At 45.5% G+C, this 27,169-nt stretch overlaps 1 protein-coding gene across 9 annotated transcripts in view; it reads left to right on the top strand.

Annotated features, from left to right (window-relative positions):
• ELAVL2 (ELAV like RNA binding protein 2) overlaps positions 1–27,169 on the top strand; it is a 366,408-nt gene that overhangs the window by 143,329 nt on the left and 195,910 nt on the right. For 6 of the 9 annotated variants that reach the window (XM_050943175.1, XM_050943173.1, XM_050943168.1 and 3 more), the window contains 2 exons: positions 5,336–5,374; positions 5,875–8,577. The exons of 1 other annotated variant lie outside the window; for it this stretch is intronic. In XM_050943175.1, coding sequence (XP_050799132.1) covers positions 5,336–5,374; positions 5,875–6,205 — 370 coding nt within the window. In that variant the 3' untranslated portion in view covers positions 6,206–8,577. Of the gene's footprint in view, positions 1–5,335; positions 5,375–5,874; positions 8,578–27,169 lie in introns of those variants that run through there. 2 more of the 9 variants (XM_050943174.1, XM_050943172.1) reach the window with 1 other exon arrangement.

Below are 27,169 nucleotides of genomic sequence, written 5' to 3'. Positions count from 1 at the left end.
GTCCAGGATAAATGACTCAAGATTAATTGAGATTTCATGTTTAGATTACAGGTTCAAGTGCTTGATCATATCGATTCCGATTAGGTGTGCGCGCGCCGCATGCATGTTCGTCGGAAGATTTTTACCCTAGCAACACTCGGTGGGTCGGCTGGGTCGCCCCCTGGAGTGGCGCTGTTATGGCGCCGGATATATACCCCTACCGACCCAGCGGCCCTTCAGTTCCTTCTTACCGCCCGTGACGGTCGTTGGAACTGTAGAGCACGGCTTTGCTAATCTCCACGTCCCTTGCTACTCTTAGTTCTTTACTGTTTGTTGTGTGTGTAGTTTGAGTTCTTGTAGTTATAGTTAGTATTAGTTGTTGTATTTATAGTTAGGGGGATCGAGGATTAGCCTCTTTACTCCACCCCGGTACGGGCCCATGCCCAAAGCACCGGGATTCAAACTGCTCAGCGTGCCAGAAGCTGATGCCAATAGGGGATCCCCACGACTCATGCCTAGGGGAATCTCACCTTACCGATAAGTGCCGCATCTGCAAGTCGTTTAAACCAAGGACGAGGAAGGAGCGGGACTTTCGATTGAAACAGCTCCTCATGGAGTCGGCACTTAGTCCTGCAGCGTTGATACCGAGCGTCCAACAGATTGCTTCTGTAAGGAGCGCCCCTTCGGCCTCAGACGGCTCTGGTACCGAGAAGGAGCCCTGGCACCGATCCTTACCGGCACTGACATCTGCTCGGCACCGCTCCCTGTCCACAAGACCCAGGAAGCTACATAGTGCTCCAGCTGCTTCAGCTCCACAGAAGGAGTGCTCTTTGACGACGGCTTGTCCGGCACCGTCATCTGCCGTGGCACTGTCGACTGTGGCGCTGCCGATTTGCGGCTCCACCGAGCGCGGCACTGTCGATTCCGGTCCCACAAGGGCCGTTGAATTCAGTGCCTGACAGTTCCCCGGCTCATGCTGTGTTTGAGCTTGGCCTCGCTTCTACACTGGAGACCTTCTCCACGGCAAGGGAGCTCATCGCCATGACGAAGTTGACACGGCCTCCACCCCCGGCACCGCCGCTGTGGGTCGTACAATCCATCAGGAAACCGACCCTGGTAAGGCCACCTTCCGTTGATCCAACAGAGAGACTTCGTTCAAGATCACAGTCTCACAGACACTCTCAATCACGCCGTTCCCGCTCCTGGCGCTGCTCGCAGTCCCGGCATCGCTCTCCATCACGGTACTGGTCACACTCGGGGCACCATTTGATATCTTGTTCGCTGACCAGATACTCCCGGTACCGATCCGACTCACGGCACCGCTCTCGGCGCCATGTATCCCGCAGTCGCTCCAGATGAAGGGACTCGAGATCCTGGTCGACCTCCCAGCACCACTATGGTAGAGAGTGAGATCGGGACCTTCTACCATAGTGGTGCTGGGAGGTCGACCAGGATCTCGAGTCCCTTCGTCTGGAGCGACTGCGGGATACATGGCGCCGAGAGCGATGCCGTGAGTCGGATCGGTAGCGGGAGTATCTGGCCAGCGAACAAGATATCAAAGGTGCCGTTATAGCTCCCAGTACCACTCCCCGGTACCACCTCTGGATTGAGCATCCAGAACACTGGCTCCCTCTCAGGGTCTATTGGCACCGCCATGGCCATCGAGACACACATCGGTGTCATCGCAGGCTGGTAGCACATCCTATCCTCAGGAGCATGACTCTGGGAATATATGGCTGGGGATGTCAGAGAGCCAGAGCCACGAGCAAGGGCCTCATCACTGGTCCTTCTGGACACCGTGGGCATACCACCAAGCCCAAGGTGCTCCATCAGTGGCTCCACGGTCGGCCCCGTCAGAAAACCGGGCACCAGAGGCAACAGTAAGCCGCCTCTCCCTGCCCCCGGACATGAATGAGGCTCCGATACCAGATGCCATTCCACCCACCGCAACCCTCGATGGCCCTAACCACGGACGCATCATCTCTGGGTTAGGGTGCCCACCTCGAGGGCCTTCGCACTCAAGGCCTCTGGTCGCCTCAAGAGCTGGCCTTACACATCAATGTGCAAGAGCTGAGAGCAGTTTGTCTAGCATGCCAGGTGTTTCGAGACCATCTCCAAGGCCGTTGTGTATCAGTGTTCATGGACAACGCAGGGCATGCTCCTCCCTCCTCTGTCAAGAAGCCGTCCACCTCTGGGACTTTTGCATAGCCCACTCGATCGATTTAGTAGCGTCTTTTCTCCTAGGAGTCCAGAACACTCTGGCAGATCACCTCAGCAGATCCTTCCTGTCTCACGAGTGGTCTATTCGTCCGGACGTCATCCCTTCTGTTTTCCGGAAGTGGGGGTTTCCCCACATAGACCTCTTTGCCTCCCTAGAGAATAGGAAATGCCAGGTGTTCTGCTCCTTCCAGGGACGCTCCCCCTCAGACGCATTTCTGATCCTGTGGAAGAGGCACCTACTCTATGCCTTCCCACCAATTCCGCTCATTCAGAGGCCTACTCAAGCTCCACAGGGACAGCTCCCACCTGATCCTGATTGCTGCAGCGTGGCCGAGGCAGCACTAGTACACCATGTTGTTCGACCTCTCAGTGGCAGACCCAATTCCCGTGCCACTTTGGCCAGATCTCATAACACAGGACTTCGGCAGTCTTCACTATCTGGACCTGCAGTCTCCATCTCACAGCATGGTTGCTGTGTGGTTGAGTCAGTCTGAGTTGCGTTGCTCTGCCTCGGTCCAATAGGTGCTCTTGGGCAGTAGGAAGCCTTCCACTAGGATGACATATCTGGCCAAGTGGAAGCATTTCTCCTGCTGGTGCACTCAGTGTAACTCAGTCCCCAGGCAGGTGTCAGTCCATGACAGTAGGAATGATCTCTGGTCCCTGAAAGAGCAGGGCCTAGCGGTCTTTTCCATAAAGGTGCATCTGGCAGCCCTCTCCACCTTCCATCCCGGGGAAAATGGCCGATCAATCTTCTCTCACCCCATAGTTTCAAGGTTCCTCAAGAGATTGGGACGTTTGTACCCTCAAGTCAGATGCCCGACCCCTACCTGGGATCTCAGCCTGGTGCTAGCCAAGCTTATGGGTGTTCCTTTAGAACCACTGGCCACCTGCCCGCTGCTGTACCTTTCCTGGAAGACAGCCTTCCTCATCGCTTTTACTTCGGCAAGACAAGTATCTGAGCTTTGGGCCTTGACAGCGGACCCCCCCATATACGGTATTCCATAAGGACAAGGTACAGCTGCAACCACACCCCTCCTTCCTCCCTAAGGTGGTGTCCGCCTTTCATGTCAATCAAGACATCTTCCTCCTGGTCTTTTTTCCAAAGCCGCATTCATTGTGTCGGGAACAACAGCTGCACACCCTAGATGTTTGCAGGGCTCTTGCCTTTTACATCGAGAGAACAAAACCCTTCCGAAGGTCACCTCAGCTCTTCGTAGCTGTGGCAGACCGGATGAAAGGCCTACTGGTCTCATCCCAACGAATTTCATCTTGGGTAACATCCTGCATCCGCACATGCTGTGATTTGGCTCACGTTCCGGCTAGCCACCTCACCGCCCATTCTACTCGGGCTCAAGCTTCATCTGCCGCCTTCCTGGCCCATGTTCCCATGCAGGAAATATGTCAGGCTGCTACCTGGTCATCGATTCACACTTTTGCCTCACATTAAGCATTGGTTCAACAGTCCAGAGATGATGTAGCATTTGGCTCAGCAGTTTTGCATTCTGCATCATCTCACCCCGCCCCCACCGCCTAGGTAAGGCTAGGGAATCACCTAATTGGAATCAATATGAGCAAGCACTCGAAGAAAAGACAGTTACTCACCTTTGTAACTGTTCTTCGAGATGACGTGTTGCTCATATCCATTCCAAACCCACTGTCCTTCCCCTCTGTCGGAGTAGCCGGCAAGAAGGAACTGAAGGGCCGTTGAGTCAGCAGGGGTATATATCCGGCGCCAGTCCAGGGGGCGATCCAGCTGACCCACCGAGTGTTGCTGAGGTAAAAATCTTCCAATGAACGTGCACGCGGCACCCGCACTTAATTGGAATGGATATGAGCAACACATCTCGAGGAACAGTTACAAAGGTGAGTGACCGTCTTTTCAATCAACTCAAATGAGTAGATACCGAAAAGTTGCAATATGACTGTTCAGTAGCATGACATGCTTTGGTGATCGCAGTCTATCTTATATTGGATGTGATCCCATCGCAAAACACCTTCATAAATGGTGCTCATTGACAGTCTCGAGAAAAATTATTGAATGTACATTGGGAGGAGAAACCTCATTTTGCCCTTTGAGGGTAGTTACCCTACGTTCATCATCCCTTTAAATAGGTGTTCAGTGAGATTTGATACAAACATTATATTGCCTTTCGGTCTGAATTCAGGCACTTCCCAAAATAAGCATATCTTTTGGTGGTCTTATTAAAAAGAGTGCACTGTGTGTGGATTTCCTAATGTGAACTAGGACAGCTACTTATTTTTTTCTTGTTTGGCTGATTTTTTTAACATCTCTCTCAGCATGAAATAGACCATTCCCTTTTTACTTAATGTGCAGGCAATTCCTATTTTGTAATGTCCTAAACTGTAAAGTAAGAGAGGGAATGTTCTGGTTTTTTCCCCTTGGCATGCATGAGTTTTCCCAGAAGGAAGTTGGAGTGTCTCCATGGAGCCTCACTGTTTGAGAAACACATGGTTAGTTGTTAATTCATAAGTTTAAATCTTCAAGGATGCTCTGGCATCCTCGCATTTGTTGCATTCCACTTATCAAAAGACTTGCAGCTGGGCAAGAAGGAATTAACACAGCTACTTAACAAGTTCTGGGGAAAAATTATAAAGCTAAGAGCAAGTCTGCCTCACTACATTGGAAATAAATTTTCAGTAAGACAAGAACAGTGGAATTAAAATTGTTCAATATTCTCATGTTTTTATTTCTATAATTTGAGAAGTCTTCTCCTAACAACGATCAATAATAGAGAAATATACACTGGTCTGGGTACGTCTATGCTCCCCATCAACATAGTATCAGTGTCTCTCAATGAAGAGCTGAATCTTATATGAAAGCTGATTTTTCTGGGAAAGTCCTGTGAGCTTGTGGTCATTGGTGACTGCTTAACTTTCTACACTAATCTGGAGACTGGAAACTTGTTTCCACACGTGACTACCTGATGGAAATGAGAGCCTGTGTGCAGTAACCCCGTGATGTGTGGTAAGATATGTCACAGTTCTTAGCAGCTTTCAGACTTGGCATACACGTTCTGTGGAATACAGTTCAAGGAAACTGGCAATAAGATACTCAGTTTCCTTAGAAGAATAGGAGAAAATCCAGAGACTGAATACTTTGCTAAATGTTTTGCAGGTTGGACAATCTGCTCAATATGGCTTATGGAGTAAAGAGGTAATAAAGAATCATATTAGGTTGATAATAACTTTCCAACAAACTAGTTCTTTAGAGAAAGTATTTTGGAGTATTGTAAATACATTTTTTCCTTTAAGGTTTATGTTGGGTTCCTTTTGCATGTCGAGATGTTCAGCTGAAACTGTTTTCATTTCAGTCCATCGTTCACTAAAGGGAAAACCTCTTGTATCTATTCCATGGAATTCCTCTTGATTTTTTATCATTAATCCTCAAGTTTTGGCATGGTTTTTCTTTTTTTAAATGTTTATTTCTTCTAGCCAGACACTGTTCCCTACTTGTGTAGTGCCATTCAGCATTGTGCATAGTCTCCATACACTTTGAATGCAACTTACAATGTTAAATTTAATTTGGTTGGAATGTTCATGCAAACTGTAAATAGTTAATATTTGCTTTAAAAATAGCTTTGGGGGGAACTGACTATGTAAACAGCCCCTCTCTTTTATTCTTATTCTTGATTCTTTGTTTCCCACATTGTTTAGTAGGTTTTCACCAATGACCATTGATGGAATGACCAGTTTGGCTGGAATTAATATCCCTGGACATGCAGGAACAGGATGGTGCATTTTTGTGTACAATTTGGCACCTGATGCAGATGAGAGCATTCTGTGGCAAATGTTTGGACCCTTCGGAGCAGTAACCAATGTGAAGGTCATCCGTGACTTTAACACAAACAAGTGCAAAGGTTTTGGATTTGTGACTATGACAAACTATGATGAGGCAGCCATGGCAATAGCCAGTCTGAATGGATATCGTCTTGGGGACAGAGTCTTGCAGGTCTCCTTTAAAACAAACAAAACGCACAAAGCCTAATGAGTTATCCTCAATCCATTTATATATGAAAACTATACAACAAAGGCAAGTTAAGAGAAACTTTATACATTAGTAAATGTCTTTGTAAGTCAGTGTTGAAATGGAGATAAAATGACTACTTAGCATCCTAAGAATGAGATTTTTTTATTGCTAGTATTTGAATTAAAACTTCTTAAATATCTTTTATGTTTGAATATGGACAAGAGGTACAGGGTTTTTACCTGTCACAATGCATTCTATTGCCTTCTTTGAAGAAGGTGGACCTTTTAAAATGTTTCAGCTAAGGGAAGAAGTTTCTTTTCTTTTTACATAACTGCCTTGAACCTGTGAGTAAATATTGAGGCTTTGTGTTGTAATCCCGAACTTGGTTGTTTTATGTTGTTTTCCTAATTAGCTTTGTGTTTAATTTACATTTAATGCATTGCTGTTTTGTCTGTTCAAGAAAAGTATTTTGAAGTTTACATTTTATTTATAAAGTTATAAACAGTATTTATTTTGTAATTATGATTTGGGTTGGGGATGGGGGGTACATTATAATAAAAGCTTATTGTAAGAATACTGGAGAACTTTTCGTAAAGCAGTACCTTGCCAAAGAGATAAGAGCCTCTTTGATGTGGGTTTAAAAAAAGCATCTATTTTTATAAAAAAGAAAAATTTGGAGAAACTTTTTACTGGTCCTGGAACAAATATTTTGACTTGAATACTTTGAGAAATCTCTTCATATGACACCTAGTGAGCTTTTAAAACTTACCAGGAAATTTGCAATGGTTGGGGGAAAATTTAGAAAGATTTATGACGTAGAAATACTTTTGAGACCTTTGTATTAAGAAGTAGAATCAATGGGAAACACTGTTGGTTTCATTTTTGTAATCATCAGTGAAATCTCCGATCATCCTGGTTATTATGTGATAGATGGCTCACATTAATTTGTGATTTTGAAACAAATGAAAATTTAAAAAAAATATATGAACAGGCAAGAAATTTAAATTACCGAGAGATGGGGGAAAAAAATCTGTTCTTCCTAAAGAATTCCCTTCAGATAGAGCTCATGGTGTTTAGTGATGTACTTGCAGTATTGTTTGAAGAATTGTTTTGTCTTAAGAAAAGACGTTGCACATGGTTTGCACTGCAGCAAATCAGCAAAAGCAGTCTGAGTTGGATATATTCGAAAGTATTTTGAAAGTTACGTTCAAGGCTAACACCTGAGCTTTGTGTAATGTAAATAAGACCTTGCGTTTATGAACCTTTCAGCTAATTTTGGTTTTGGTTTATTTTTGACTTACATTGCCAAGTGATGTTCAGATTTTGAATGTTTTCGTATGAGTTTTTTCCTTTGTAAATGGCATTAACATTGTTACTTGAGGTCTGCTTATTCGTTTTCATTGTCCTGAGGACTTGAATTTACAGTGCATCAGATTTGTTGCTAATTTTGTCTGTAGATAGTCTAGCTTCAGCTGTTTATGGTGATGCTACATTTTTGTTTATAAATATGTTTGTGGTAAAAATGAGTATAACCATAGGATTTGAACAAATTTCCTTACATTTTTCATACAAAAATCATAAATACCTGTATACTATTAAATTTAACTTTGTATGATGCTTAAGTCACTATTTGGGGAAATAAAAGTCTTTACCATGTATTGAAGAAATTTAAGAAAAAATACAAAATATTTTCTGATTAGCATCTAGCTTATAATAAATTTTTTAAAAAGCTGAGGGCTATAATGCCTTCACCAGGATGCACTGACAACTATACGGTATAGTTACGTCCTGCTTTTTGTATAAACTGAGATGCTCATATGCTTCCCCTTAGAACAAGCAATGTGCTATGCATAACATAGTTGTACACTATCTTTGCAGTTGCTTTTGGTTCTTATTCTTTTAGACTGTAGTTATAAATTTTCAGTATAGTACAGTATATATACTGTGAAGTGCGCGCTAAAGTGAATAAGCGAGTTTTCATGCTGACCCACTCAATGCTATTCAAAACTCAATTGACTTCCTGAGCACTCTCTCATTCTTAGGTGCACTTAGATTGTTGAAGCTAATCCTCTGCATTAAAACTTGTATATACTTTAGAAAATAAAAAGTTTCCAATATGGGGAAAACAGTAGCTACATGCTTCTTTCCTATACTACTGTAGCAAACAAAGGCATTGATGAGAAGGCATGTAAATTGGGCTTCACTTTGCAGTGTTTATCAGAGCACTTAATAAAATGTAAGGCTGGTATTTATTTGAAGTTGTACAGTATTACTTCACATCTGTTGGAATAGAAAATATATTCTGTTTAGTATTTAAGAGGCTGTACATGTTTTCTTTTGTGTTTGGATCCTTTGTACTTTTTCATGTTCAGTACATCAATAAACAAAGTTGAAGGGAAGACAGTCTGATGAGCAGATTTTTAACTTTTTTTCCCTCTGCTTTAATGGCTATGCTTTCTCATTGGGTGAAAGGTTTTCCTCTAGTGGACAGGTTGTTCAGCAAGGGGTGAAAACAGTTGAGCCAAATACTGCTCTCTGTAAATCCAGAGTCACTCCATTGGTTTTACTGGAGTTATTCTTAGCTTGTGCTGGTGTAAATGAGGACAGAACTCAGCCCAGTCTGTAAAAACCAAATATATAATATTTTTTTTTGTAGCAAGCTGATAGCTTAAATAATGTCATTTCAAAAGCACGCATTGGATAAGTGCAACCCTGAAAAGAAACTAAGTTTACCATGTAGAGGCAGTGTCATTTTAGTGATTATTTTACAGTATTAATCTTCTTATCCCCTGTATCCAAAACCAGGGTTATACATTTCTAATTCATCCACCATTCTTCTTGTTAGTGTATGTGTTGTGGAGACAGTTCCCAATTAGTATTTAAAGTTCTTCCCCCTTCTGATCTCACTGGTTTGGTTCACTTCTATTCCCTGAATGTCCAACATCTGTAATAGGAAATTTCTGATGCTCTATCATTGCAGTTCTTTTTCATACTATGTTTCTAAGGCCTCGTCCAGACTAGGGGAGGAAAATCGATCTTAGATACGCAACTTCAGCTACGTGAATAACGTAGCTGAAGTCAAATATCTAAGATCGAATTACTCACTCGTCCAGACGGCGCGGGATCGATGTCCGCGGCTCTCCGTGTCGATTCCGGAACTCCATTCGGGTTGATGGAGTTCCGGAATCGATGTAAGCGCGCTCAGGGATCGATATATCGCGTCTAGACTAGACGCGATATATCGATCCCCGAGCAATCGATTTTAACCCGCCGATACGGCGGGGTAGTCTGGACGTGGGCTGAATTGCTTTCATCTGGGTTTTCCACTTACTCTTATTGTGTTTGAGATGCATAACCATATGGCGCGAGTTCTTAATATGCTGCTGCTTTGATATTGTGTGTTCAAGTGGGGTTTACTTGAGTGTGTGTGTGTGTGGAGGGGAGGGAAGAGTTAGGTATAGATATTGTACTTAGTAGATGGCGTCTGTGTATATTAATCCATAACTGCGGTGTCAGAAAAAGCATTAGTCTGCTATAGCTAAAAAGTGTACACACTGACTTTCATGTAATAATCATATCCTTTAGTGGCTGGAGGCCTGAAAAGAGGATGCAAGAGTTTCTATGCCTGGCAGCAAATAGATTTTTTTTTTTTAATTTTATTTTTTTAACGTCAAGTAGTTGAATTGCTGCTTTTTTGAGTTCAGGTCCCAGCAGGGACAAATCTTCACACTAGGGGAAAGGAAAACCTATGGTTTCAAGTTACATGCTTTCATTGGAAGATAACTTCAATACTCTCTCTCTCTATTTCACTCCAACCAATATTTTTAAATGAAGCTATTGCATAGGATAAACTATATATAAATAATCTGAAATATGTTTATACGAATACTTGTTTTAATACTATATACTTGTATTTCAAAGGACTATGTACACAAGCAAGTTTGCAATTGGGAACACAACCAGTTGTGCAGTTGTTATAAATGCAGTTTTTCAGAAGAATGTTTCGTTTGGGCAAACACATTCAGAAGTTCACAGCAATGCATTTCTGATTAGCGGTGTTAACTGGATTAAACACATTTAGAAGTTCTATGTGAGGTTATACAGAAATGGGTTTTGTAACAGATGAGAAATAGGATGGGAGATGCAAAAATTGTTTTGTGGATAAAGTTGGGGGGGCAGTAACTTTTGAAGTAGAATATTTATTAAATATACCTGACAAAGATAGTTTGTGTATATATTCAGCACTTCATGCTAGACTATCTGATGCAGACACCTAGTAAATCCTCTCCTTGTTCATGAATTTGCAATATGAAAAGTTAAAATTAAATTACAATTATAATTAAAATGTCAGATCCAGGAAAACATTTGGAGACTTACAGAATGGATTTAGTACTTATAAGAAATGCAGATTAACTGCTGGTGATTGACATGTGCAGTCTCATATAGAAGATTTTTGAAACACAAGTTGCCAGCAGCGGGACAAACTTACCATCTCTATGCCAAAGCTCTAGTCTGGAAGAGAATTGCTTCCAGTGGTAAGCAAGCATTTGTTTTCTCAGATGGCTAACTGAGCGTAACTTCTTGTAATGTGGGTGCCTGTCTTTTAGGAACTGGATTGAGACTATAAATGCATTTCATATAGACTGCCAAACAGCTATAGGATTGAAATGATGACCTAGGAATGGAAAGCTGTCTATTACCAATGTGCTGGAGAAGTTGAGAATCTTTAAGCTGTGTTTTTGGGACATGCTTTTCATATTAGATTATGCTCTGAAATAGATTATGAATATTTAAAAATAGTGTGGTGATGTACAACATTTGTTACCACTTTTTCACTAAGTTGAAAAGCAATAGACTAATGGCATTTAACAATAAAATAGCTACAGTTTTACTTTGCCTATCATGAGAGAGAATCTAAATAAAGTTCTAAACTAAAGCCATTTGCCAGAAATGAGGTTCCAACTCCTTCAGAGCTAAAATTATATACTTATTTCCAGCGTGAGGTGCTGTCCTTGCCAGACTTATATAGTAGCACCTTTTGTAGCTGGACCAATAACCATACCAGAATATAAAACAAATCACCTGGAACTTGCTAATAAACAGAGCTCTCAGAACTACAAGAGAACTTAATTTTTGCATTGAATTCCTCATTAAGCTCATTTGAAAAAATAATCCTTTGTTTCAGCCTGTCTAATGAATGACCAAGATGAGATCTGACTGCTTCCAGTGTGATATTTCATGGCTGCTGACAGAGGATTAATCATGAAAACACACTGCTTTGTATGTGGAGTGTTCACTGTAGACTGATGCATTGTGGTAATGCATGGAATGAATCCTACACTTAGGATAAATCAAATCTGAATAACTTGTCCTATTTCCCACTCTACTGTTCTGTTCCATAGATTCTTAGTTGTTCCTGGCATCACCTTCCTGGGATTTGTGCTTAAAAGTACGTGGTAAGGTGCTATTTTTTTCTCCATTCAGAGTGAATAGCGTTTACCAAAAATAACTAGAATTTTATTACTACTAATAGTAACAAGTTGGAACTGTGTAAAATCCAATAAATATAAATTACTGATGACTTCAAGATGGCAGCTCTTTTTGCATTCATTCATTTTTGACAACGTTGTTAAGATCTAGTCTAACACTATCAAACCTGCTGGGATCTTGTTGCTGCTTTTCCAGTGACTATTACTACAACTTCTGTGTTAGTGTGGCCTACTACTCTGAGAATAGAAAGTAACTGACTTCCTTTTCTGTATCTGGTACTTCCACTTTTCATGACTTCCTGTTCTCTTCTCCTTCCTCCCCCGATACTGGTCAATTTTCTATAGTTGTATTTGATTTTAATCTGGCCCAACGGAGTTCTGTAATTCATATGCATTACATCAGTTCACAACTAAACATAAATGATGTGGTCTCATCTAACTTTAGTCAACATCACAGTTTACTGACTTTCCAGTTTGTGATGGGAATTAAGACCAAACTTGTTTTGTTTCTATCAAGGACAAGACCAGTGTGGTTAAAAATGCCTAAATTTATATTTAGCTTGTCTGGCCTGTTTATAATCTGAAGTGATTTTTTTTACCAATTCAGTTACAATATTATATAGCCCACATTGAGACAAGAACATGCTTATGTTTAAATTATTTTAATGAAACATAAGTACAGGCTTAAGGTTAGGCACATCACTTATCTGCTGAGGTCTTGTGCTTTTTCCCAAGACAATTTTCGTGTGTGTGGCTGCTGAGGTGTGTCCGATAATAATTTAAAGCAATATTTTTAAAGAATAGACAAAGATTGTCTCATTACTCCTTGTGATCTTCATTCTGACTCTAATTTTTTACAGACAAAAATCATTCCAAACATGCTTTTAAAAATTGTGTGCTGTGGGGTTGAGGAAGGAGCAGCTTTCTTTTATTAGAATGTTAAATTTCTTTGTGCTGTGACATGCAGTTGCAAAGTGTGGTCAGTGAAAGGCAAGTGGCAGACTGTTTGTTTTTCTGTCCTTGATTAACATTGGCACTATTCTGGTGGACCAAAACAGTTTAGTTACATCCTTCACTTTAGGCTGCTTGTGTATCCTATTTGACCGCTTGTATTTTCTACCTGAAAAGTTCTACTCCAGAGACCTGGTTAGATCAGTTGCTTTCTCAAACTGATCTATGTTGCAAATTTACTACGAAGAACTGCAGTATCCACCTTTGTTTTCACAACCTCGGCCTTGTTGCAGAACTTTCTAGTATCTCCAAAATAGAAATTTGAGGGCTTTTTCCCCCCTTGGCTATTTTTTTTTCATTTAAGTATAAACAAAGAATACAGACAAACTTTACTTCTGAAGTTAGTTTAAAAAATATTTAGTTTACTATTGTAAAACGTGATGGGCTGATCCCACTGAAAGGGAAGCACTTTATTTGCCAAAGAGTCAGTTTAAGCTTCCTCACAGATAATGTTCCTGGTTTTAAGATCACACCTAAAGGCCCCAACCAAGTAGAGACCCCATTGTACTATGTATTGTGTAAACGCATAGTAAGAGGCAGTTCCTGACCCAAAGAACTTGCAAACTAAGTAGACAGCAAGGTAAGTTGTGGGGGAAAAAGAGGCATAAAGAATGGAAGTGACTTGCTGTCATAAACAGATAGCTAAGGGTTAATGTCTCTTTCACCTGAAGCACCTGACCAGAGGACCAATCAGGAAACCGGATTTTTTCAACTCTGGGTGGAGGGAAGTTTGTGTCTGAGTCTGTTTCCTGTCTGCCTGCTTTCTCTGAGCTTTGGAGAAGTGATTTCTGTTTTCTAATCTTCTGTTTCCCAGTTGTAAGGACAAAGATCAAATAGTGAGTTATATGATTTCTTTTCTTTGGTATTTACATGTCTATAGTTGCTGGAGTGCTTTGATTTGTATTCTTTTTGAATAAGGCTGTTTATTCAATATTCTTTTAAGCAATTGACCCTGTATTTGTCACCTTAATACAGAGAGACCATTTTTATGTATTTTCTTTCTTTTTTATATAAAGCTTTCTTTTTGAGACCTGTTGGAGTTTTCTTTCCTGGGAAACTTCAGGGAAATTGAGTCTGTACTCACCAGGGAATTGGTGGGAGGAAGAAGTCAGAGGGAGATCTGTGTGTGTTAGATTTACTAGTCTGATTTTGCATTCCCTCTGGGTGAAGAGGAAAGTGCTTTTGTTTCCAGGACTGGGAACGGAGAGGGGGAGTCACTCTGTTTAGATTCACAGAGCTTGTGTCTGTGTATCTCTCCAGGAGCACCTGGAGGGGGGGAAGGGAAAAGGATTATTTCCCTTTGTTGTGAGACTCAAGGGATTTGGGTCTTGGGGTCCCCAGGGAAAGTTTTTCAGGGGGACCAGAGTGCCCCAAAACACTCTAATTTTTTGGGTGGTGGCAGCAAGTACCAGGTCCAAGCTGGTAACTAAGCTTGGAGGTTTTCATGCTAACCCCCATATTTTGGACGCTAAGGTCCAAATCTGGGACTAAGGTTTGACACTTGCAAACATCATATTGTGGGTCAGTGGCTGAGCTGGGAATAGAACCTGTGTCTTGTGCCTGCCCTGTCCACTTTGCTGTGCTGCCTTTCCATTACTATCTAAGGGTGAGAGCTTGCACTTCAGCCCAGAGCTGTAAAATATCAGTCACTGTTGAGACTGAGTGGAAGGGTGCTCACTGTGATGTAGGCAGCAGTTTGACTTGGCCCACACTGGCAGGTGCAAGCAAATCAGTGTCTTGAGCAGGGCAGAAAGTGTCAGTTGTTGAGGATCAAAGAGCTAGAACTCTTGTAGGTGGGTTCTGGGTGTTCCTTCCAAGGGAAGTGTCTGAAAATATGTGCCATTTGGTATGATGTGATATATTCTGAAGGCATGTCCTCAGTTCTTGCAATTAAAAACCAGTACATATAGGAAATTGCTTCCAATGATGATACATTTATCTCTGGAAAATGTAACTGTTTCACGTGCTGTTGTAACCTTACTTTCTTCAAGTGATTGCTCATATCCATTCCAGTTAGGTGTGTGCGCGCCGCATGCACGTTCGTCGGAAGATTTTTACCCTAGCAACACTCGGTGGGTCGGCTGGGCGCCCCCTGGAGTGGCGCCGGATATATACCCCTGCCGACCCAGCCACTTTTCAGTTCTTTCTTACTGCCCGTGTCGGTCGTTGGAACAGCGGAGCGCAGCTTAGCTGGCCTCCACTTCCCTAGCTACTCATAGTTCTCGTTCGTTATCGTGTATATAGTTATAATCCTTTTATATATAGTTAGTTAGCGGGGTTCGGGAAGTAGCCCCTTCCCCGCACCCGGTGCCGGAGCCCATGCCCGGCTCATCGGGTTTCAAACCAGGCTCGGCCTGCCACAAGCTGATGCCAACAGGAGATCTGCACGACTTCTGTTTGAAGCGCCTTGGGGAATCGCACTTGACAGCTAAGTGCCCCATTTGCAAGGCTTTTAAGCCAAGAACAAAATGGAGCGGGGCTTTCACTTACCCCTCCTCCTTCGGCACTGAGTGCTGGTCACTCGGCAGGCAGAAGCGCCTCCTCGACACTGGACCGCACCGGTACTGCCAAGGCCTCTCGGCACCAGCCGTCGCCGGCACCGACGTCGACTCGGCACCACTCCCTCTCTCCAAGGTCGAGAAAACCTAAGACTCCTCCTGTTTCCGTGCCAACTCACCTCAGCCAGAGAGCTTGTCTGAGTCAGATCGCCCAGGACAGACACCTGCAGAGGCACCGATGACCTCGTCACTGTCGATTCCAGGCCCACGGGGCCGCCGAATCCAGTGCCTGACAGCTCCCCGGTACGCGCTGTGGTTGAGCTTACTGTTCCCTCCACGCCGGAGACGTTCCCAACGGCGAGGGATCTCATTGCCAAGCAGCACCGTTCATGATCACTGCCCCGCAGATGCTCCAGGTCTTGTCAGCACTCTCGTTCCCGACGCCACTTGCAGTCCCGGTGCTGTTCTTCTCCTCGGTACTGGTTGCACTCGTCGCACCGGTCGGTATCCCATTCGCTGACCTGCTACTCTCTGCACCGTTCCAGCTCCCGGCACCGCTACAGGCACCGTGACTCCCGTAGCCACTCCCGGCCTCGAGATCTCGGTCGACCTCCCGGCACTGCTCTGGCCACAGGTCCAGATCTCGTTCCAGGTACCGGTACGCCTCCCGGCACTGGTCCCCGGTGCCGAGTTGGGCAAGGTCCGATAGAAACAGAGACTCTGCCCATGGCTTTTCAGCACCTCCATGGCCATCCAGACATGCATCAGTGTCACCCCACGCGGACAGCTCTTACGCTCAGGACTGCGATTCTGATGTGCCCACCAACAATCTGAGAGCCCATCAGGACCTCCTAAGGAGGGTAGCACTCAATATGGACCTCCAGGTGGAGGAGGTCCCAGAGGTAGAGGACCTGGTAGTGGACATTATATCTCCAGATGCCCCGCTAGAGGGGCCCTACCCATTTATTCGGACCATCCAGGCGAATGCTGGTACTATATGGCAGTCCCCAGCCTCTATCCCTCCTGCGGCCAGGGGAGTAGAGCGTAAATATATAGTGCCCTCTAAAGGGTACGACTACTTGTATCTCCGTCATCCTCCCTGCTCACTAGTCGTTCAGTGTGTTAAGGAGAGGGAACAGCATGGCCAGCAGGCGCCAGCCCCGAAATCGAAGGAGGCTAGACGAATGAACCTACTCGGCCACAAGGTGTACTCTGCAGGGGCCTTACAGCTCTGCGTGGCAAATCAAGAAGCCTTGCTTAGCCGCTATAATTATAACACCTGGGTGGCGGTGGGTAAGTTTATGGAGCTTCTCCCTCAAGACTCCTGCCAAGAGTTCGCTGCCCTCTTGGAGGAAGGGAACAAGGTGGCCAGAACTTCCCTCCCGGCCTTGTTGGATGCAGCAGACTGAGCAGCCAGGATTCTGGCCTCGGGTGTTGCCATGAGGCACATCTCATGGCTTCAGGTTTCAAACCTCCTGCCAGAGCTGCAGTACGCCATTCAGGACTTACCATTTGATGGTAAAGGCCTCTTTGCGGCAAAGACTGCCCCAGGCTGCAAAGCCTGAAGGACAACAGGGTCCTAATGCGTGCTCTCGGCGTGCATGCACCCGCCTTTCCGTCTCCAGCCACACCGCTGTACTCTGTGCCTAGCCATAGACAGGACTTTGGCAGGCGGCACGGCCGAGGTGGTCGCAGATGACCGTCAGGACCCCAAGAGGGCCAAGATCAAGGTCCCTCGCAACCACCACCGGGACCAAAGGCGAACTTCTGAAGGTGCGCCCGAGGGCGGCGTACCAGTTACAGGCCGGGATCCCACTCCTCCTTCCTCCTGGTGGGGTCCCAGTTAACTTCAGATCGCTGGGTCCTACGCACGCTGGAGTATGGATACCACCTGCAATTTGTTCCAACCCTGTCCCTCTTCAGGGACCCCTCTCACGAGCAATTCCTCTTACAAGAGGTGCAGACACCGATTGGACAAAAGAGGCAAGGGGTTTTACTCCCATTATTCCCTAATCCCCAAGTCGAACGGAGGTCTCAGACCTATCCTAGACCTGCGAGGACCCAACCAGTTTATGATAAGGTTGAAGTTCCACATGGTATCCCTGGGAACCATTATCCTGTCCTTGGATCCTGGAGACTGGTATGCCGCCTTCGATATGAAGGACGCGTACTTTCACATTGCCATCTTCCCTCCGCACAAGAGATACCTCCGCTTTCTAGCCAACCGTCAGTACTTCCAGTTTACGGTTCTGCTGTTTGGCCTTTCTGCAGCCCCACTGGTATTGACCAAATGTATGGCCATAGTTGTCGCCTACCTCTGCCGACGTCAGATATGCGTTTTTCCGTATCTGGACGATTGGCTTATCCGAGGAGACTCCGAGACACAAATCACTCAGCATGTGAGCATCGTCAAGGACCTATTCACACATCTAGGCCTGATGATCACTATAGAAAAATCCACTCTGGTTCCCACGCAGAGGTTAGACTTCATTGGAGCTATCCTGGATTCCGATCTAGCCGGAGACTGCTTACCACAGCCGCTGTTTCAGGCGATGGCAACAATCATCCGAGGTCTGCAGACTTTTTCCCAACGACCTCAGCTCGCACTTGTCTCGGTCTCCTGGGTCCCATGGCTGCCTGCAAGTTTGTAACCAAACACGCCAGGCTCCGCCTCCGTCCTCTCCAAGTTTGGCTCAACTCGGTGTACCGCCCGGACAGGGACCCAATGGTCACAATAGTCCCTATTCCCTCGAGCATCCTAGGCTCCCTAGAATGGTGGCTAACTCCCTCCCTGGTGTGGGCAGGGATGCCATTCCATCCGCCCCAGCCCTCAATGTCCCTGATGATAGACACATCATCTCTTGGCTGGGGTGCTCACCTCGGTCACCTTCAAGCTTAAGGCCTTTGGTCTTCTCGGGAGCTGGCATTCCACATCAATGTCCAAAATTAGAGCAGTCCACCTGGTGTGCCAGGGGTTCCAGCAGCAGCTGCGAGGCTGTGGTGTCTCAGTGTTTACAGCCAACACAACACCCTTGTGCTACATAAACAACCAGAGAGGGACATGGTCCTCCCCCTTTTGTTAGGAGGCCATCCATCTCTGGGACTTTTGTATAGCCCACTTGATAAATCTGGTAGCATCCTTTCTCCCAGGCCTTCAGAACACCTTGGCGCATTGACTCAGCAGGTCTTCCTGTTTCACGAGTGGTCGATCTGCCCCGATGTAATGCATTCTGTTTTCCAGAAGTGGGGATTTTTTCCCCACATAGACCTGTTCACTTGCAGCGAGAACAGGACATGCCAGATGTTCTGCTCCTTTCAAGGTCTCTCCCCGGGATCGATCTCGGACGCTTTCCTGATGCCGTGGAAGGGCCAACTCCTTTATGCCTTCCCACCGTTCCAGCAGATTCATAGGGTCCTGCTGAAACTCCGCAGGGGCAGAGCGCGCATCATTATGATCATGCAGGCAGCACTGATACACTACGTTGCTCGACCTGTCGATAGCCAACCCAGTTACCCTGCCACTCCTCCCAGACCTCAAACTCAGGACCACGGCAGGCTTCGCCACCCGGACATGCTCGCTGCTATACCTGTCTTGGAAGACAGCTTTCCTCGTAGCCATTACATCGGCCAGACGAGTCTCCGAGCTCAGGGCTCTTACGGTGGTTCCGCCGTACACGATGTTCCACAAAGACAAGGTGCAGTTATGACCACACCCGGCTTTCCTCCCTAAAGTGGTTTCAGCCTTTCACGTTAACCACACTCAACGCAATGGGGGCAACAATTGCACTCCCTGGACGTCCGTAGAGCGCTCGCATTTTATATTGAGCGGACAAAACCATTTCGTAAAACCCCCCAACTCTGTTGCGGTAGCAGACCGAAGGATAGGCCTACCTGTTTCCTCTGAGGAGCTCATCTTGGGTGATGGCGTGCATCTGCACTTGTTATGATTTGGCTCATATTTCCCCAAGCCACATCACCGTGCCTTCTACCAGGGCTCAGGCTTCATCTGCCGCCTTGCTGGCTTGTGTACCTACCCACGAGATCTGTCACGTTCTCCATGGTCCTCGGTCCATACCCTTGCTTCGCATTATGCTCTGGTTCAACAGTCAAGAGATGCTGCAGCCTCTGGCTCAGCAGTTTTACATTCTGCCACATTTCACTCCGACCCCACCGCCTACGTAAGGCTTGGGAATCTCCTAACTGGAATGGATATGAGCAAGCACTCGAAGAAAAGACGGTTACTCACCTTTGTAACTGTTCTTCGAGATGTGTTGCTCATATGCATTCCAAACCCACCCTCCTTCCCTACTGTCGGAGTAGCCAGCAAGAAGGAACTGAAGGGTGGCTGGGTCGGCAGGGGTATATATCCGGCGCCATAGCAGCACCACTCCAGGGTCGCCTAGCCCACCCACCGAGTGTTGCTAGGGTAAAAATCTTCCAACAAACGTGCACACGGCGCGCACACACCTAATTGGAATGGATATGAGCAACACATCTCGAACAACAGTTATAAAGGTGAGTAACCGTCTTTTTCACTCCATGTTCATTCCTTTCTCCCTCGCCCCTGGTCTTTGATCTTGGTGGATCTCTCTTCTGTGTTTTCAATGTAATTCCTATTGCACCTCTCACTATTCTCTATTGCCTCATTCTTCTTCCTTTAACTATATTGTGTTACGTCCCTCTTTTCTCTCCCTTCAAAATCTCGCTCCATCTTTTTCCCCTCACCTTAGTCCCTCAGTTTCTCCCACGATTCCTCACCAGTAAAAGTAATACTCCTTCACAATGTGCTTCACATCAAGCAGACTGTAGGGAGACATGAACAGTGCAAAGGTGCTGATGCCCAGGAAACAATCCACCCATAGTGCAGATACTCATCTGCTTAGTAAGTGGTCCAGGTAAGTTGTTGTTGACACGGGTCTGCTAAGAATTGAACTAAAACCAAACATACGTTTATTTGACAGAAGCTACTAAAATGTTGTTTGGCAGTAAATTTTAAATAAACCTAGAAACGCAAGGCAATATTTGAGATCTTGCTGTTTTATACTGCTCAGAGCAAAGATTGACATGATGTAGAAATTTCCAGGATCTGGTCTGTATGCACTTGTACTGGTGCTGGAACACCTGTATGAAACTTCGCAGTGTGGTGAGACAAAAATTAAGCTTCATAATGCAGGCTTGTCAACATGATGCAGCAGTGCCCATCAGAGGGTGTAAATTGTAGAGTACTCTAAATTGTTGCATTGTTAACTGGCCCCATGTAGGCCCTGCTGGTGCATTTTAAAAGGTACCTATTGCACATTGATGTAGTCCCACTTGAAACAGTACTGTTTAATGCGCACTCTGAGCTGTTTAGATGGCATCTGCAGTGTCTACACGGGGCACTTAAGGCACAACACTTCAGAGGGCTCTACAATTACATGCCTCTGCTGTGCATTGCTGCACTGCGTAGAGAAGCCCTGAGATTGTTTGGTCTGTCAGCTGCCTTCAATACTATGAGCAATGATCTGGTTTTGATACACTTTGCTGTTCATGTTGGGAGTGGATTGGGTTGTACTCTGTAACTTTGGCCTTTTATTACAGGAAGATCCAGAGGGTGTTATGGGGTAACGTGGGGGGCCACAAAGCTCCACATTGTCACCCTTTTCTATTGTGTGTATGAGGCCATTAGAGTTCAGTGGGAAGGCATAGGCTGAAGTGTTCTCAGAATGCTGATAATGCAGTGTATTATTGATACCAGCATTTTACCTCCATCTCCTCCAATCCAGAGAGAGTACCTTTTAGATGTACTTCCCAGTGTCCAGGTGCAATTGGGGCATGGTGAAAGCTCAAGCCCGATAATGTTGAGGTGGTGGTGGGCTGGGTTGAGGGCTTGAAAATGTGTCTTGAGAGGTTTTGTACAAGTTTGGCTACACGCTTATTAGCTGATGGATGATCACATGGCAGCAATGACCAAGACTGCCTTATTTACCTGTATCTAGACAGGAGCCCATTCTTGGACAAAGACAATACCATCATAATTCTCATTTCCAACCTCTCTGATGGACTACTGCAATGTATTGTACATGCGGCTATACCTCAGTCAATTCAGAGATTAAAACTTGTGGTTTCTGGAACTGAGCGCATTAAATCATCTTTCCAGGTTCTGGACTATTTTCTGGCTAGCAAGTGGAATTAAAGGTAGGTTGGCTTTGACCTAAAAGTCCTAAATACAGTAGCTTGGGACCTTCCCACCTGAGAAATCTCTCCTTTCGTAGTGAAACACAACTGTAGTTGAGATCAGGAAGGGGCGCTTGAACTGGATTTACCTTCATAGAAAAGCCAAAGGCCCCCTTTGGAATGCTCTCCTCATGCCCCCGTCTGAAACTGCACAAGTCTCTGACCTTATGGGTGTGGTACAAAGCCAGTTTGAGGTGGCATTGGTGGAGAGCAGAGGATGAGAACTGTCAATTTAAAAACTCCCAGCAAGTAGCCAGGAGTTTTTAAATTGTATTGGTCTGATTAGTAATTAGATGAGGTTTGGTAGGACATAGATATAGAAGAAATGCTGCTGCTTTTGATGATTTATAGTGCAAGCACCTAGAAAAATTTTCAGTTTTTTTTAAATGCAAGAATCCAGAGCTTTGCATGAAAGACTTCGGTGTGGAGCTCTTTTTAGATTGAAGTCAAAATCTTGATGCATTCATGTCAGTTAGGATGCCTTTCTTTTGGTGGCTTTTAGTCAACAGGTATCTGATTGAATTCCACTTTCCCTGGTTGTAGCTCTCTTTCTTGGCTCCAGCAAGCTTCAGGTTATTCAGTGTGAAAATAAATGTAGGCTCTGTGGGGATCACCTCAGACGGTCATATTAGCTGGTTCCTGTTGCTACGGAGCTCCGAGGAGGGCCTTCGCATCAGAACTTTGGTGTCTGCTCCTCCCCCAGCCCCTCCCCACCGCTGAGAGTTGCCTCCAGGATATTCCTGCTCAGTGACAGTTCTCCACAAGTAATCAACTATTTCAATAGCTTATGTGAATCTAACAATCAGACTGATCTATAACACCTGCACCACTGATGTACCTTCAACTGCACTGGCTTACTCTTTGGTTAGTTTCCTGCAAATCCAAACCTTGCAGATGTGCTTAGTTGTGGGAGGGTCCTCCACCTCTTCTGACACCTCTTCCTCACCCTGCTGCCTCTGTACTGAGGACAAAGCTCTCCTGCCCTTCTAGGATTCTCAGCTGAAGGGCTCCAAATGCCCCCTCCACCCCAAGAAAACCTGGTCTCTTCAGAGAACTTCCCTGTGTTTGAGAAGTGTTCACCATCCTTTGCTTGTGAAGAGAAACTTTCCTCCAGTGACAAACACTCAGAATCAGATGATTAGGGTCAATTCTTCCCTAATGAAGACAAAGGTCTCAATAGAATTGATCCACTCATCCTCAAGATAATCGAACGAGCAACCAAACTTTTCCCTGCCCAGGATCCCCATAAGTTGAAGCGTAGGAAATACAGATGAGTTTTTTCCTGCATGCTTGAGAGAATCTCACTGACTTACTGGTCCAGCCATGACAAAAGTCCACCAATGGGGTCTATGTAATCACACCATGTCCATTTTCAATAAGCCACCAAATTCTGTTCTGTCACAAAGGTTTGACTCATCCTTCCTTCATCTTGATCAGAATTGATTTCAGACACTAAAAATCTTGATCCCAATTAACAGAGTTGGTTTGAAAAAGGATTTTATGGGGTGGAAGATGGAAAATTTTTAAAAGGGACTTTGAATCTTCTTCCTTTTCTTCATATGCTGTGAAGGCTTGGATGATATCCATATCAAGTGAAAATGAATTAGAATTAGCTTCTCTTACTTTCAGAATATTCTATAGGGATCAAAATGAGGAGACTAAAAAGAAGATGGATTCTATCAAAGTGGCATTGGCTTTCTGGTTCCGACTCTTGTGTTGTCAACCAGATTATCTATCTTCTCTTCAGTGTTCTATCTCAAAGAAATATGCAGAAGTGATGTCTGTCTGTGTCATGGTATAATTCCCCACTCTGAACCTTAGCGTCCAAAAGATGGGGTACCAGCATGAATTCCTCTAAGCTCAATTACCAGCTTAGAACCTGTAGCGCTGCCACCAACCAGGAATTCCAGTGCCTGGTACACTCTGGTCCCCCCAAAACCTTGCCCGGGGACCCCCAAGACCCAGACCCTCTGGATCTTAACACAAGGAAAGTAAACCCTTTCCCTCACCGTTGCCTCTCCCAGGCTTCCCCTCCCTGGGTTACCCTGGAAGATCACTGTGATTCAAACTCCTTGAATCTTAAAACAGAGAGGAAAATGCACCTTCCCCCCTCCTTCTCTCTTCCCCTCCCAGATTCTCCCTGAGAGAGACAGTAATCCTAACACAGAGAGAAAATTAACCTTTCTCCCCCACTTTCCCTCCTTTCTCCCCACCAAGTCCCTGGTGAATCCAGACCCCGTCCCCTGGGGTCTCTCACCAGAACAAAAAAAAACAATCAGGTTCTTAAACAAGAAACTTTTCATTAAAGAGAGAGAAACGGTAAAAATTATCTTTGTAAATTTAAAATGGAATAGGTACAGGGTCTTTCAGCTATAGACACTGGGAATACCCTCCCAGCCTAAGTATTCAAGTACAAATGAAAATCCTTTCAGCAAAATATAAATTTGAACTCCTTCCAGCCAAATACACATTTGCAAATAAAGAAAACAACCATAAGCCTAACTCGCTTTATCTACCTAGTACTTACTATTCTAAACTTATAAGAGCCTGTATCGGAGAGATTGGAGAGAAACCTGGTTGCACGTCTGGTCCCTCTGAGCCCCCAGAGTAAACAACCACCAAAAACTAACAGCACACACCCAAACGTCCCTCCCTCAAGATTTGCAAGTATCCTGTCCTTTGATTGGTCCTCTGGTCAGGTGACAGCCAGGTTCACTGTTCTGGTTAACCCTTTCCAGGCAAAGAGAGATGAAGCACTTTTGTTCTATTAACTCTTACTTATCTGTTTGACACGCCCCCCCAAATCGCTGACAATGTGGAACCACACTGGCAGTGATTTCTCCCCAGAACTCTAGAATAAACAGATCAATAAACACATGCACCCTTACATATGCTACTAATTATGTACAACTACAAGATGCTTCACATTGTAAGGACAATTTTTGACCAGTTGATTTTGGGAAACTTTTACGGGAGACTGCATCAACTCCTTGATTTGTTGCCACTGCTGACGTTTCCGGGTAGTGGAGAGGTTCACCTCTTCCATGCCACCGTCACTTTTCCCTTTTGTAGTAGACACCGTCAGGCCACTCAGCGTCATCTCCTCCCTGGTCTGTAAACTGACAAACCTGTAAGTCTTTGGAATAAAAGGGCTTGAGAGAATTAATGTGGTACACCCTGGGCTTTAGGGAGGAATTGGGAAATGCTATGAGGTAGTTAACAGCTCCCAGGCGCTCCTGGACCGTGAATGGCTCTTCCCATGATGCTTCCATTTTATGGGCCTGTTGTGCCTTCAAGACCATAACCTAGTCTCCTACCTTGAAGGAATGCTCCCTGGTATGTCTATCATACCAGGCCTTTTGCTCTCTTTGAGCATCCTTTAGGTTTTCTTTAGCAAGGGCTAAAGAGTGTTGTGGAGAGTGTTTTGTAGGTTGCTTACAAAATCCAGAATGTTAGTTCCTGCAGAAGATGTAAACCCCTCCCATTGCTGCTTCACCGACTGTAATGGCCCTTTAACCTCGTGGCCATACACAAGCTCAAATGATGAGAACTCTAAACTGGAATGTGGTACAGCCCTGTAAGCAAAGAGCAACTGCTGCAACACTAGATCCCAGTCATTGGAGTGTTCATTCACAAATTTACATATCATGGCTCCCAAAGTTCCATTAAACCTTTCCACCAGGCCATTGGTTTGATGGTGGTACGGGGTGGCAACCAAGTGTTTCACCCCCTGAGTCTCCCACAGTTCTTTCATGGTCCCTGCCAAGAAATTAATCCCTGAATCCGTAAGGATGTCGGAGGGCCAATCTACCCTGGCAAAAATATCTGTTAGGGCCTGGCACACAGTTTTTTAGCCCTGGTGTTGCCTAGAGCTACTGCTTCCGGCCATCGGGTAGCAAAGTCCACAAAAGTCAGTATGTACTGCTTTCCTCTGGGTGTCTTTTTTGGAAAAGGACTCAGAATATCCACAGCTACTCGCTGAAATGGGACCTCTATTACGGGGAGTGGCTGGAGAGGGGCCTTGACCTGGTCTTGGGGCTTTCCCCTCTCTTTGGCACACCTCACAAGACCGGACATACTTGGCAACATCCTTGCCCATCCCCTCCCAGTGGAAGGACTTCCCCAACCTGTCTTTGGTTCTGTTCACCCCAGCACGGCCACTGGGATGATCATGGGCTAAGCTTAAGAGCTTCCTCCGGTACCTAGTTGGAACCACCAACTGTTTTTGTGGATGCCAGTCTTCCCGGTGTCCATCAGAAAGAGTCTCATTACATAAAAGCCCTTGTTCTATAACAAACCGGGATCGGTTAGAAGAACTGAGAGGCGGTGGGGTGCTCCGTGCCGCCGCCCAAGCTTTCTGAAGGCTGTCATCTGCTTCCTGCTCAGTCTGGAACTGTTTCCTGGAGGCTGGAGACACCAGTTCTTCCTTAGACTGTGGACTTGGGCTTGGTCCCTCTGCAAGCGATGTAGGTGATGGAGTTGTTTTCGTGGCTGGTGAACCGCTCTCCACTGGTGCACCAGGTGGTATTTCAGGCTCTGGCTGAGCCTCTTGGGTATGGTTGTCTGCTGCTTCTGCCAGTTCAGACTCGCTGGCGCCCTCTGGCGTTGGTGTTGAAGATGCGTTAGCAAGCGCTGGCGTCAGTGCTGGCAATGGTTCTGGTGCTGGTTGCGTTTCCAGCTCCGGGTCTGGGATTGGAGGTACTGTGGCTATTGCAGTCGTAGACAAGGGATCCAGGTTCACTACCTTTGTCTGGGTCTCTGCTAACACAGACGGGGCCTCTGTGGACAGTTCAGGAACAGGGATGGGTCTGGAAGCTTGCCTGGCTTGGCTGCATGTAACCATTCCCACCCTCTTGGCCCACTTTACCTGGTTGGCCAAGTCTTCCCCCAGTAGCATGGGGATGTGATAATTGTTATAGACTGCAAAAGTCCACATTCCTGACCAGCCTTTGTACTGGACAGGCAGTTTAGCTGTAGGCAAGTCTACAGCTTGTGCCATGAAGGGGTAAATTGTCACTTGGGCCTTTGGGTTGATGAATTGAGTCCACTAAGGATTCATGGATAGCTGACACGTGTGACCCTGTGTCTCTCCACGCGATAACCTTCTTTCCGCCCACTTTCAAAATTTCCCTTCGCTCCGAGGGTATTTGAGAGGCGTCTGGGCCTGGGGATCTTTCGTGTGATGGTGGTGTAATGAACTGCACTGGGTTGGGGTTCTTGGGGCAGTTGGCCTTTATATGTCCCAGTTCATTACACTTGAAGCATCGCCCAGCTGACTGGTCACTAGGCTGAGGTGGGTTACTGGAGATTGGTGAGGTGAGAGAATAGGGTGTCAGCGGCTTGTCTTGGGTTGCCCTCGGGTATAGGGTTTATTGTCGGTGTGACCCCTGTGATATTCGCTCCCCTTGATGGTAGCTTTTTTCTTTTCTGCCACTTCCACCCATCTGGCTCCAATCTCCCCCGCCTCGGTGACAGTTTTGGGCTTCCCATCTAGGATGTACCTTTCTATTTCCTCCGGAACACCCTCTAAGTACTGCTCCAATTGTATTAGGAGGTGCATGTCGTCCAGAGATTTAACATTGGCTCCTGATATCCAGGCATTATAATTGTTTCCAATGTGGTAGACGTGTCAGGTGAATGACACATCTGGTTTCCACCTTAGGGCTCTGAACCTCCGACGGGCATGCTCAGGTGTTAGCCCCATTCTGATTCTGGTCTTGGTTTGAAAAAGTTTATAATTGTTCATGTTCTCCTTAGGCATTTCAGCC

This window comes from Gopherus flavomarginatus, chromosome 3 (assembly GCF_025201925.1).
Source record: "Gopherus flavomarginatus isolate rGopFla2 chromosome 3, rGopFla2.mat.asm, whole genome shotgun sequence".
NCBI classification, from domain to species: domain Eukaryota; kingdom Metazoa; phylum Chordata; order Testudines; family Testudinidae; genus Gopherus; species Gopherus flavomarginatus.
Note: the sequence above shows the minus strand (reverse complement) of the source record. Positions and strands in the feature narration are given on the sequence as shown.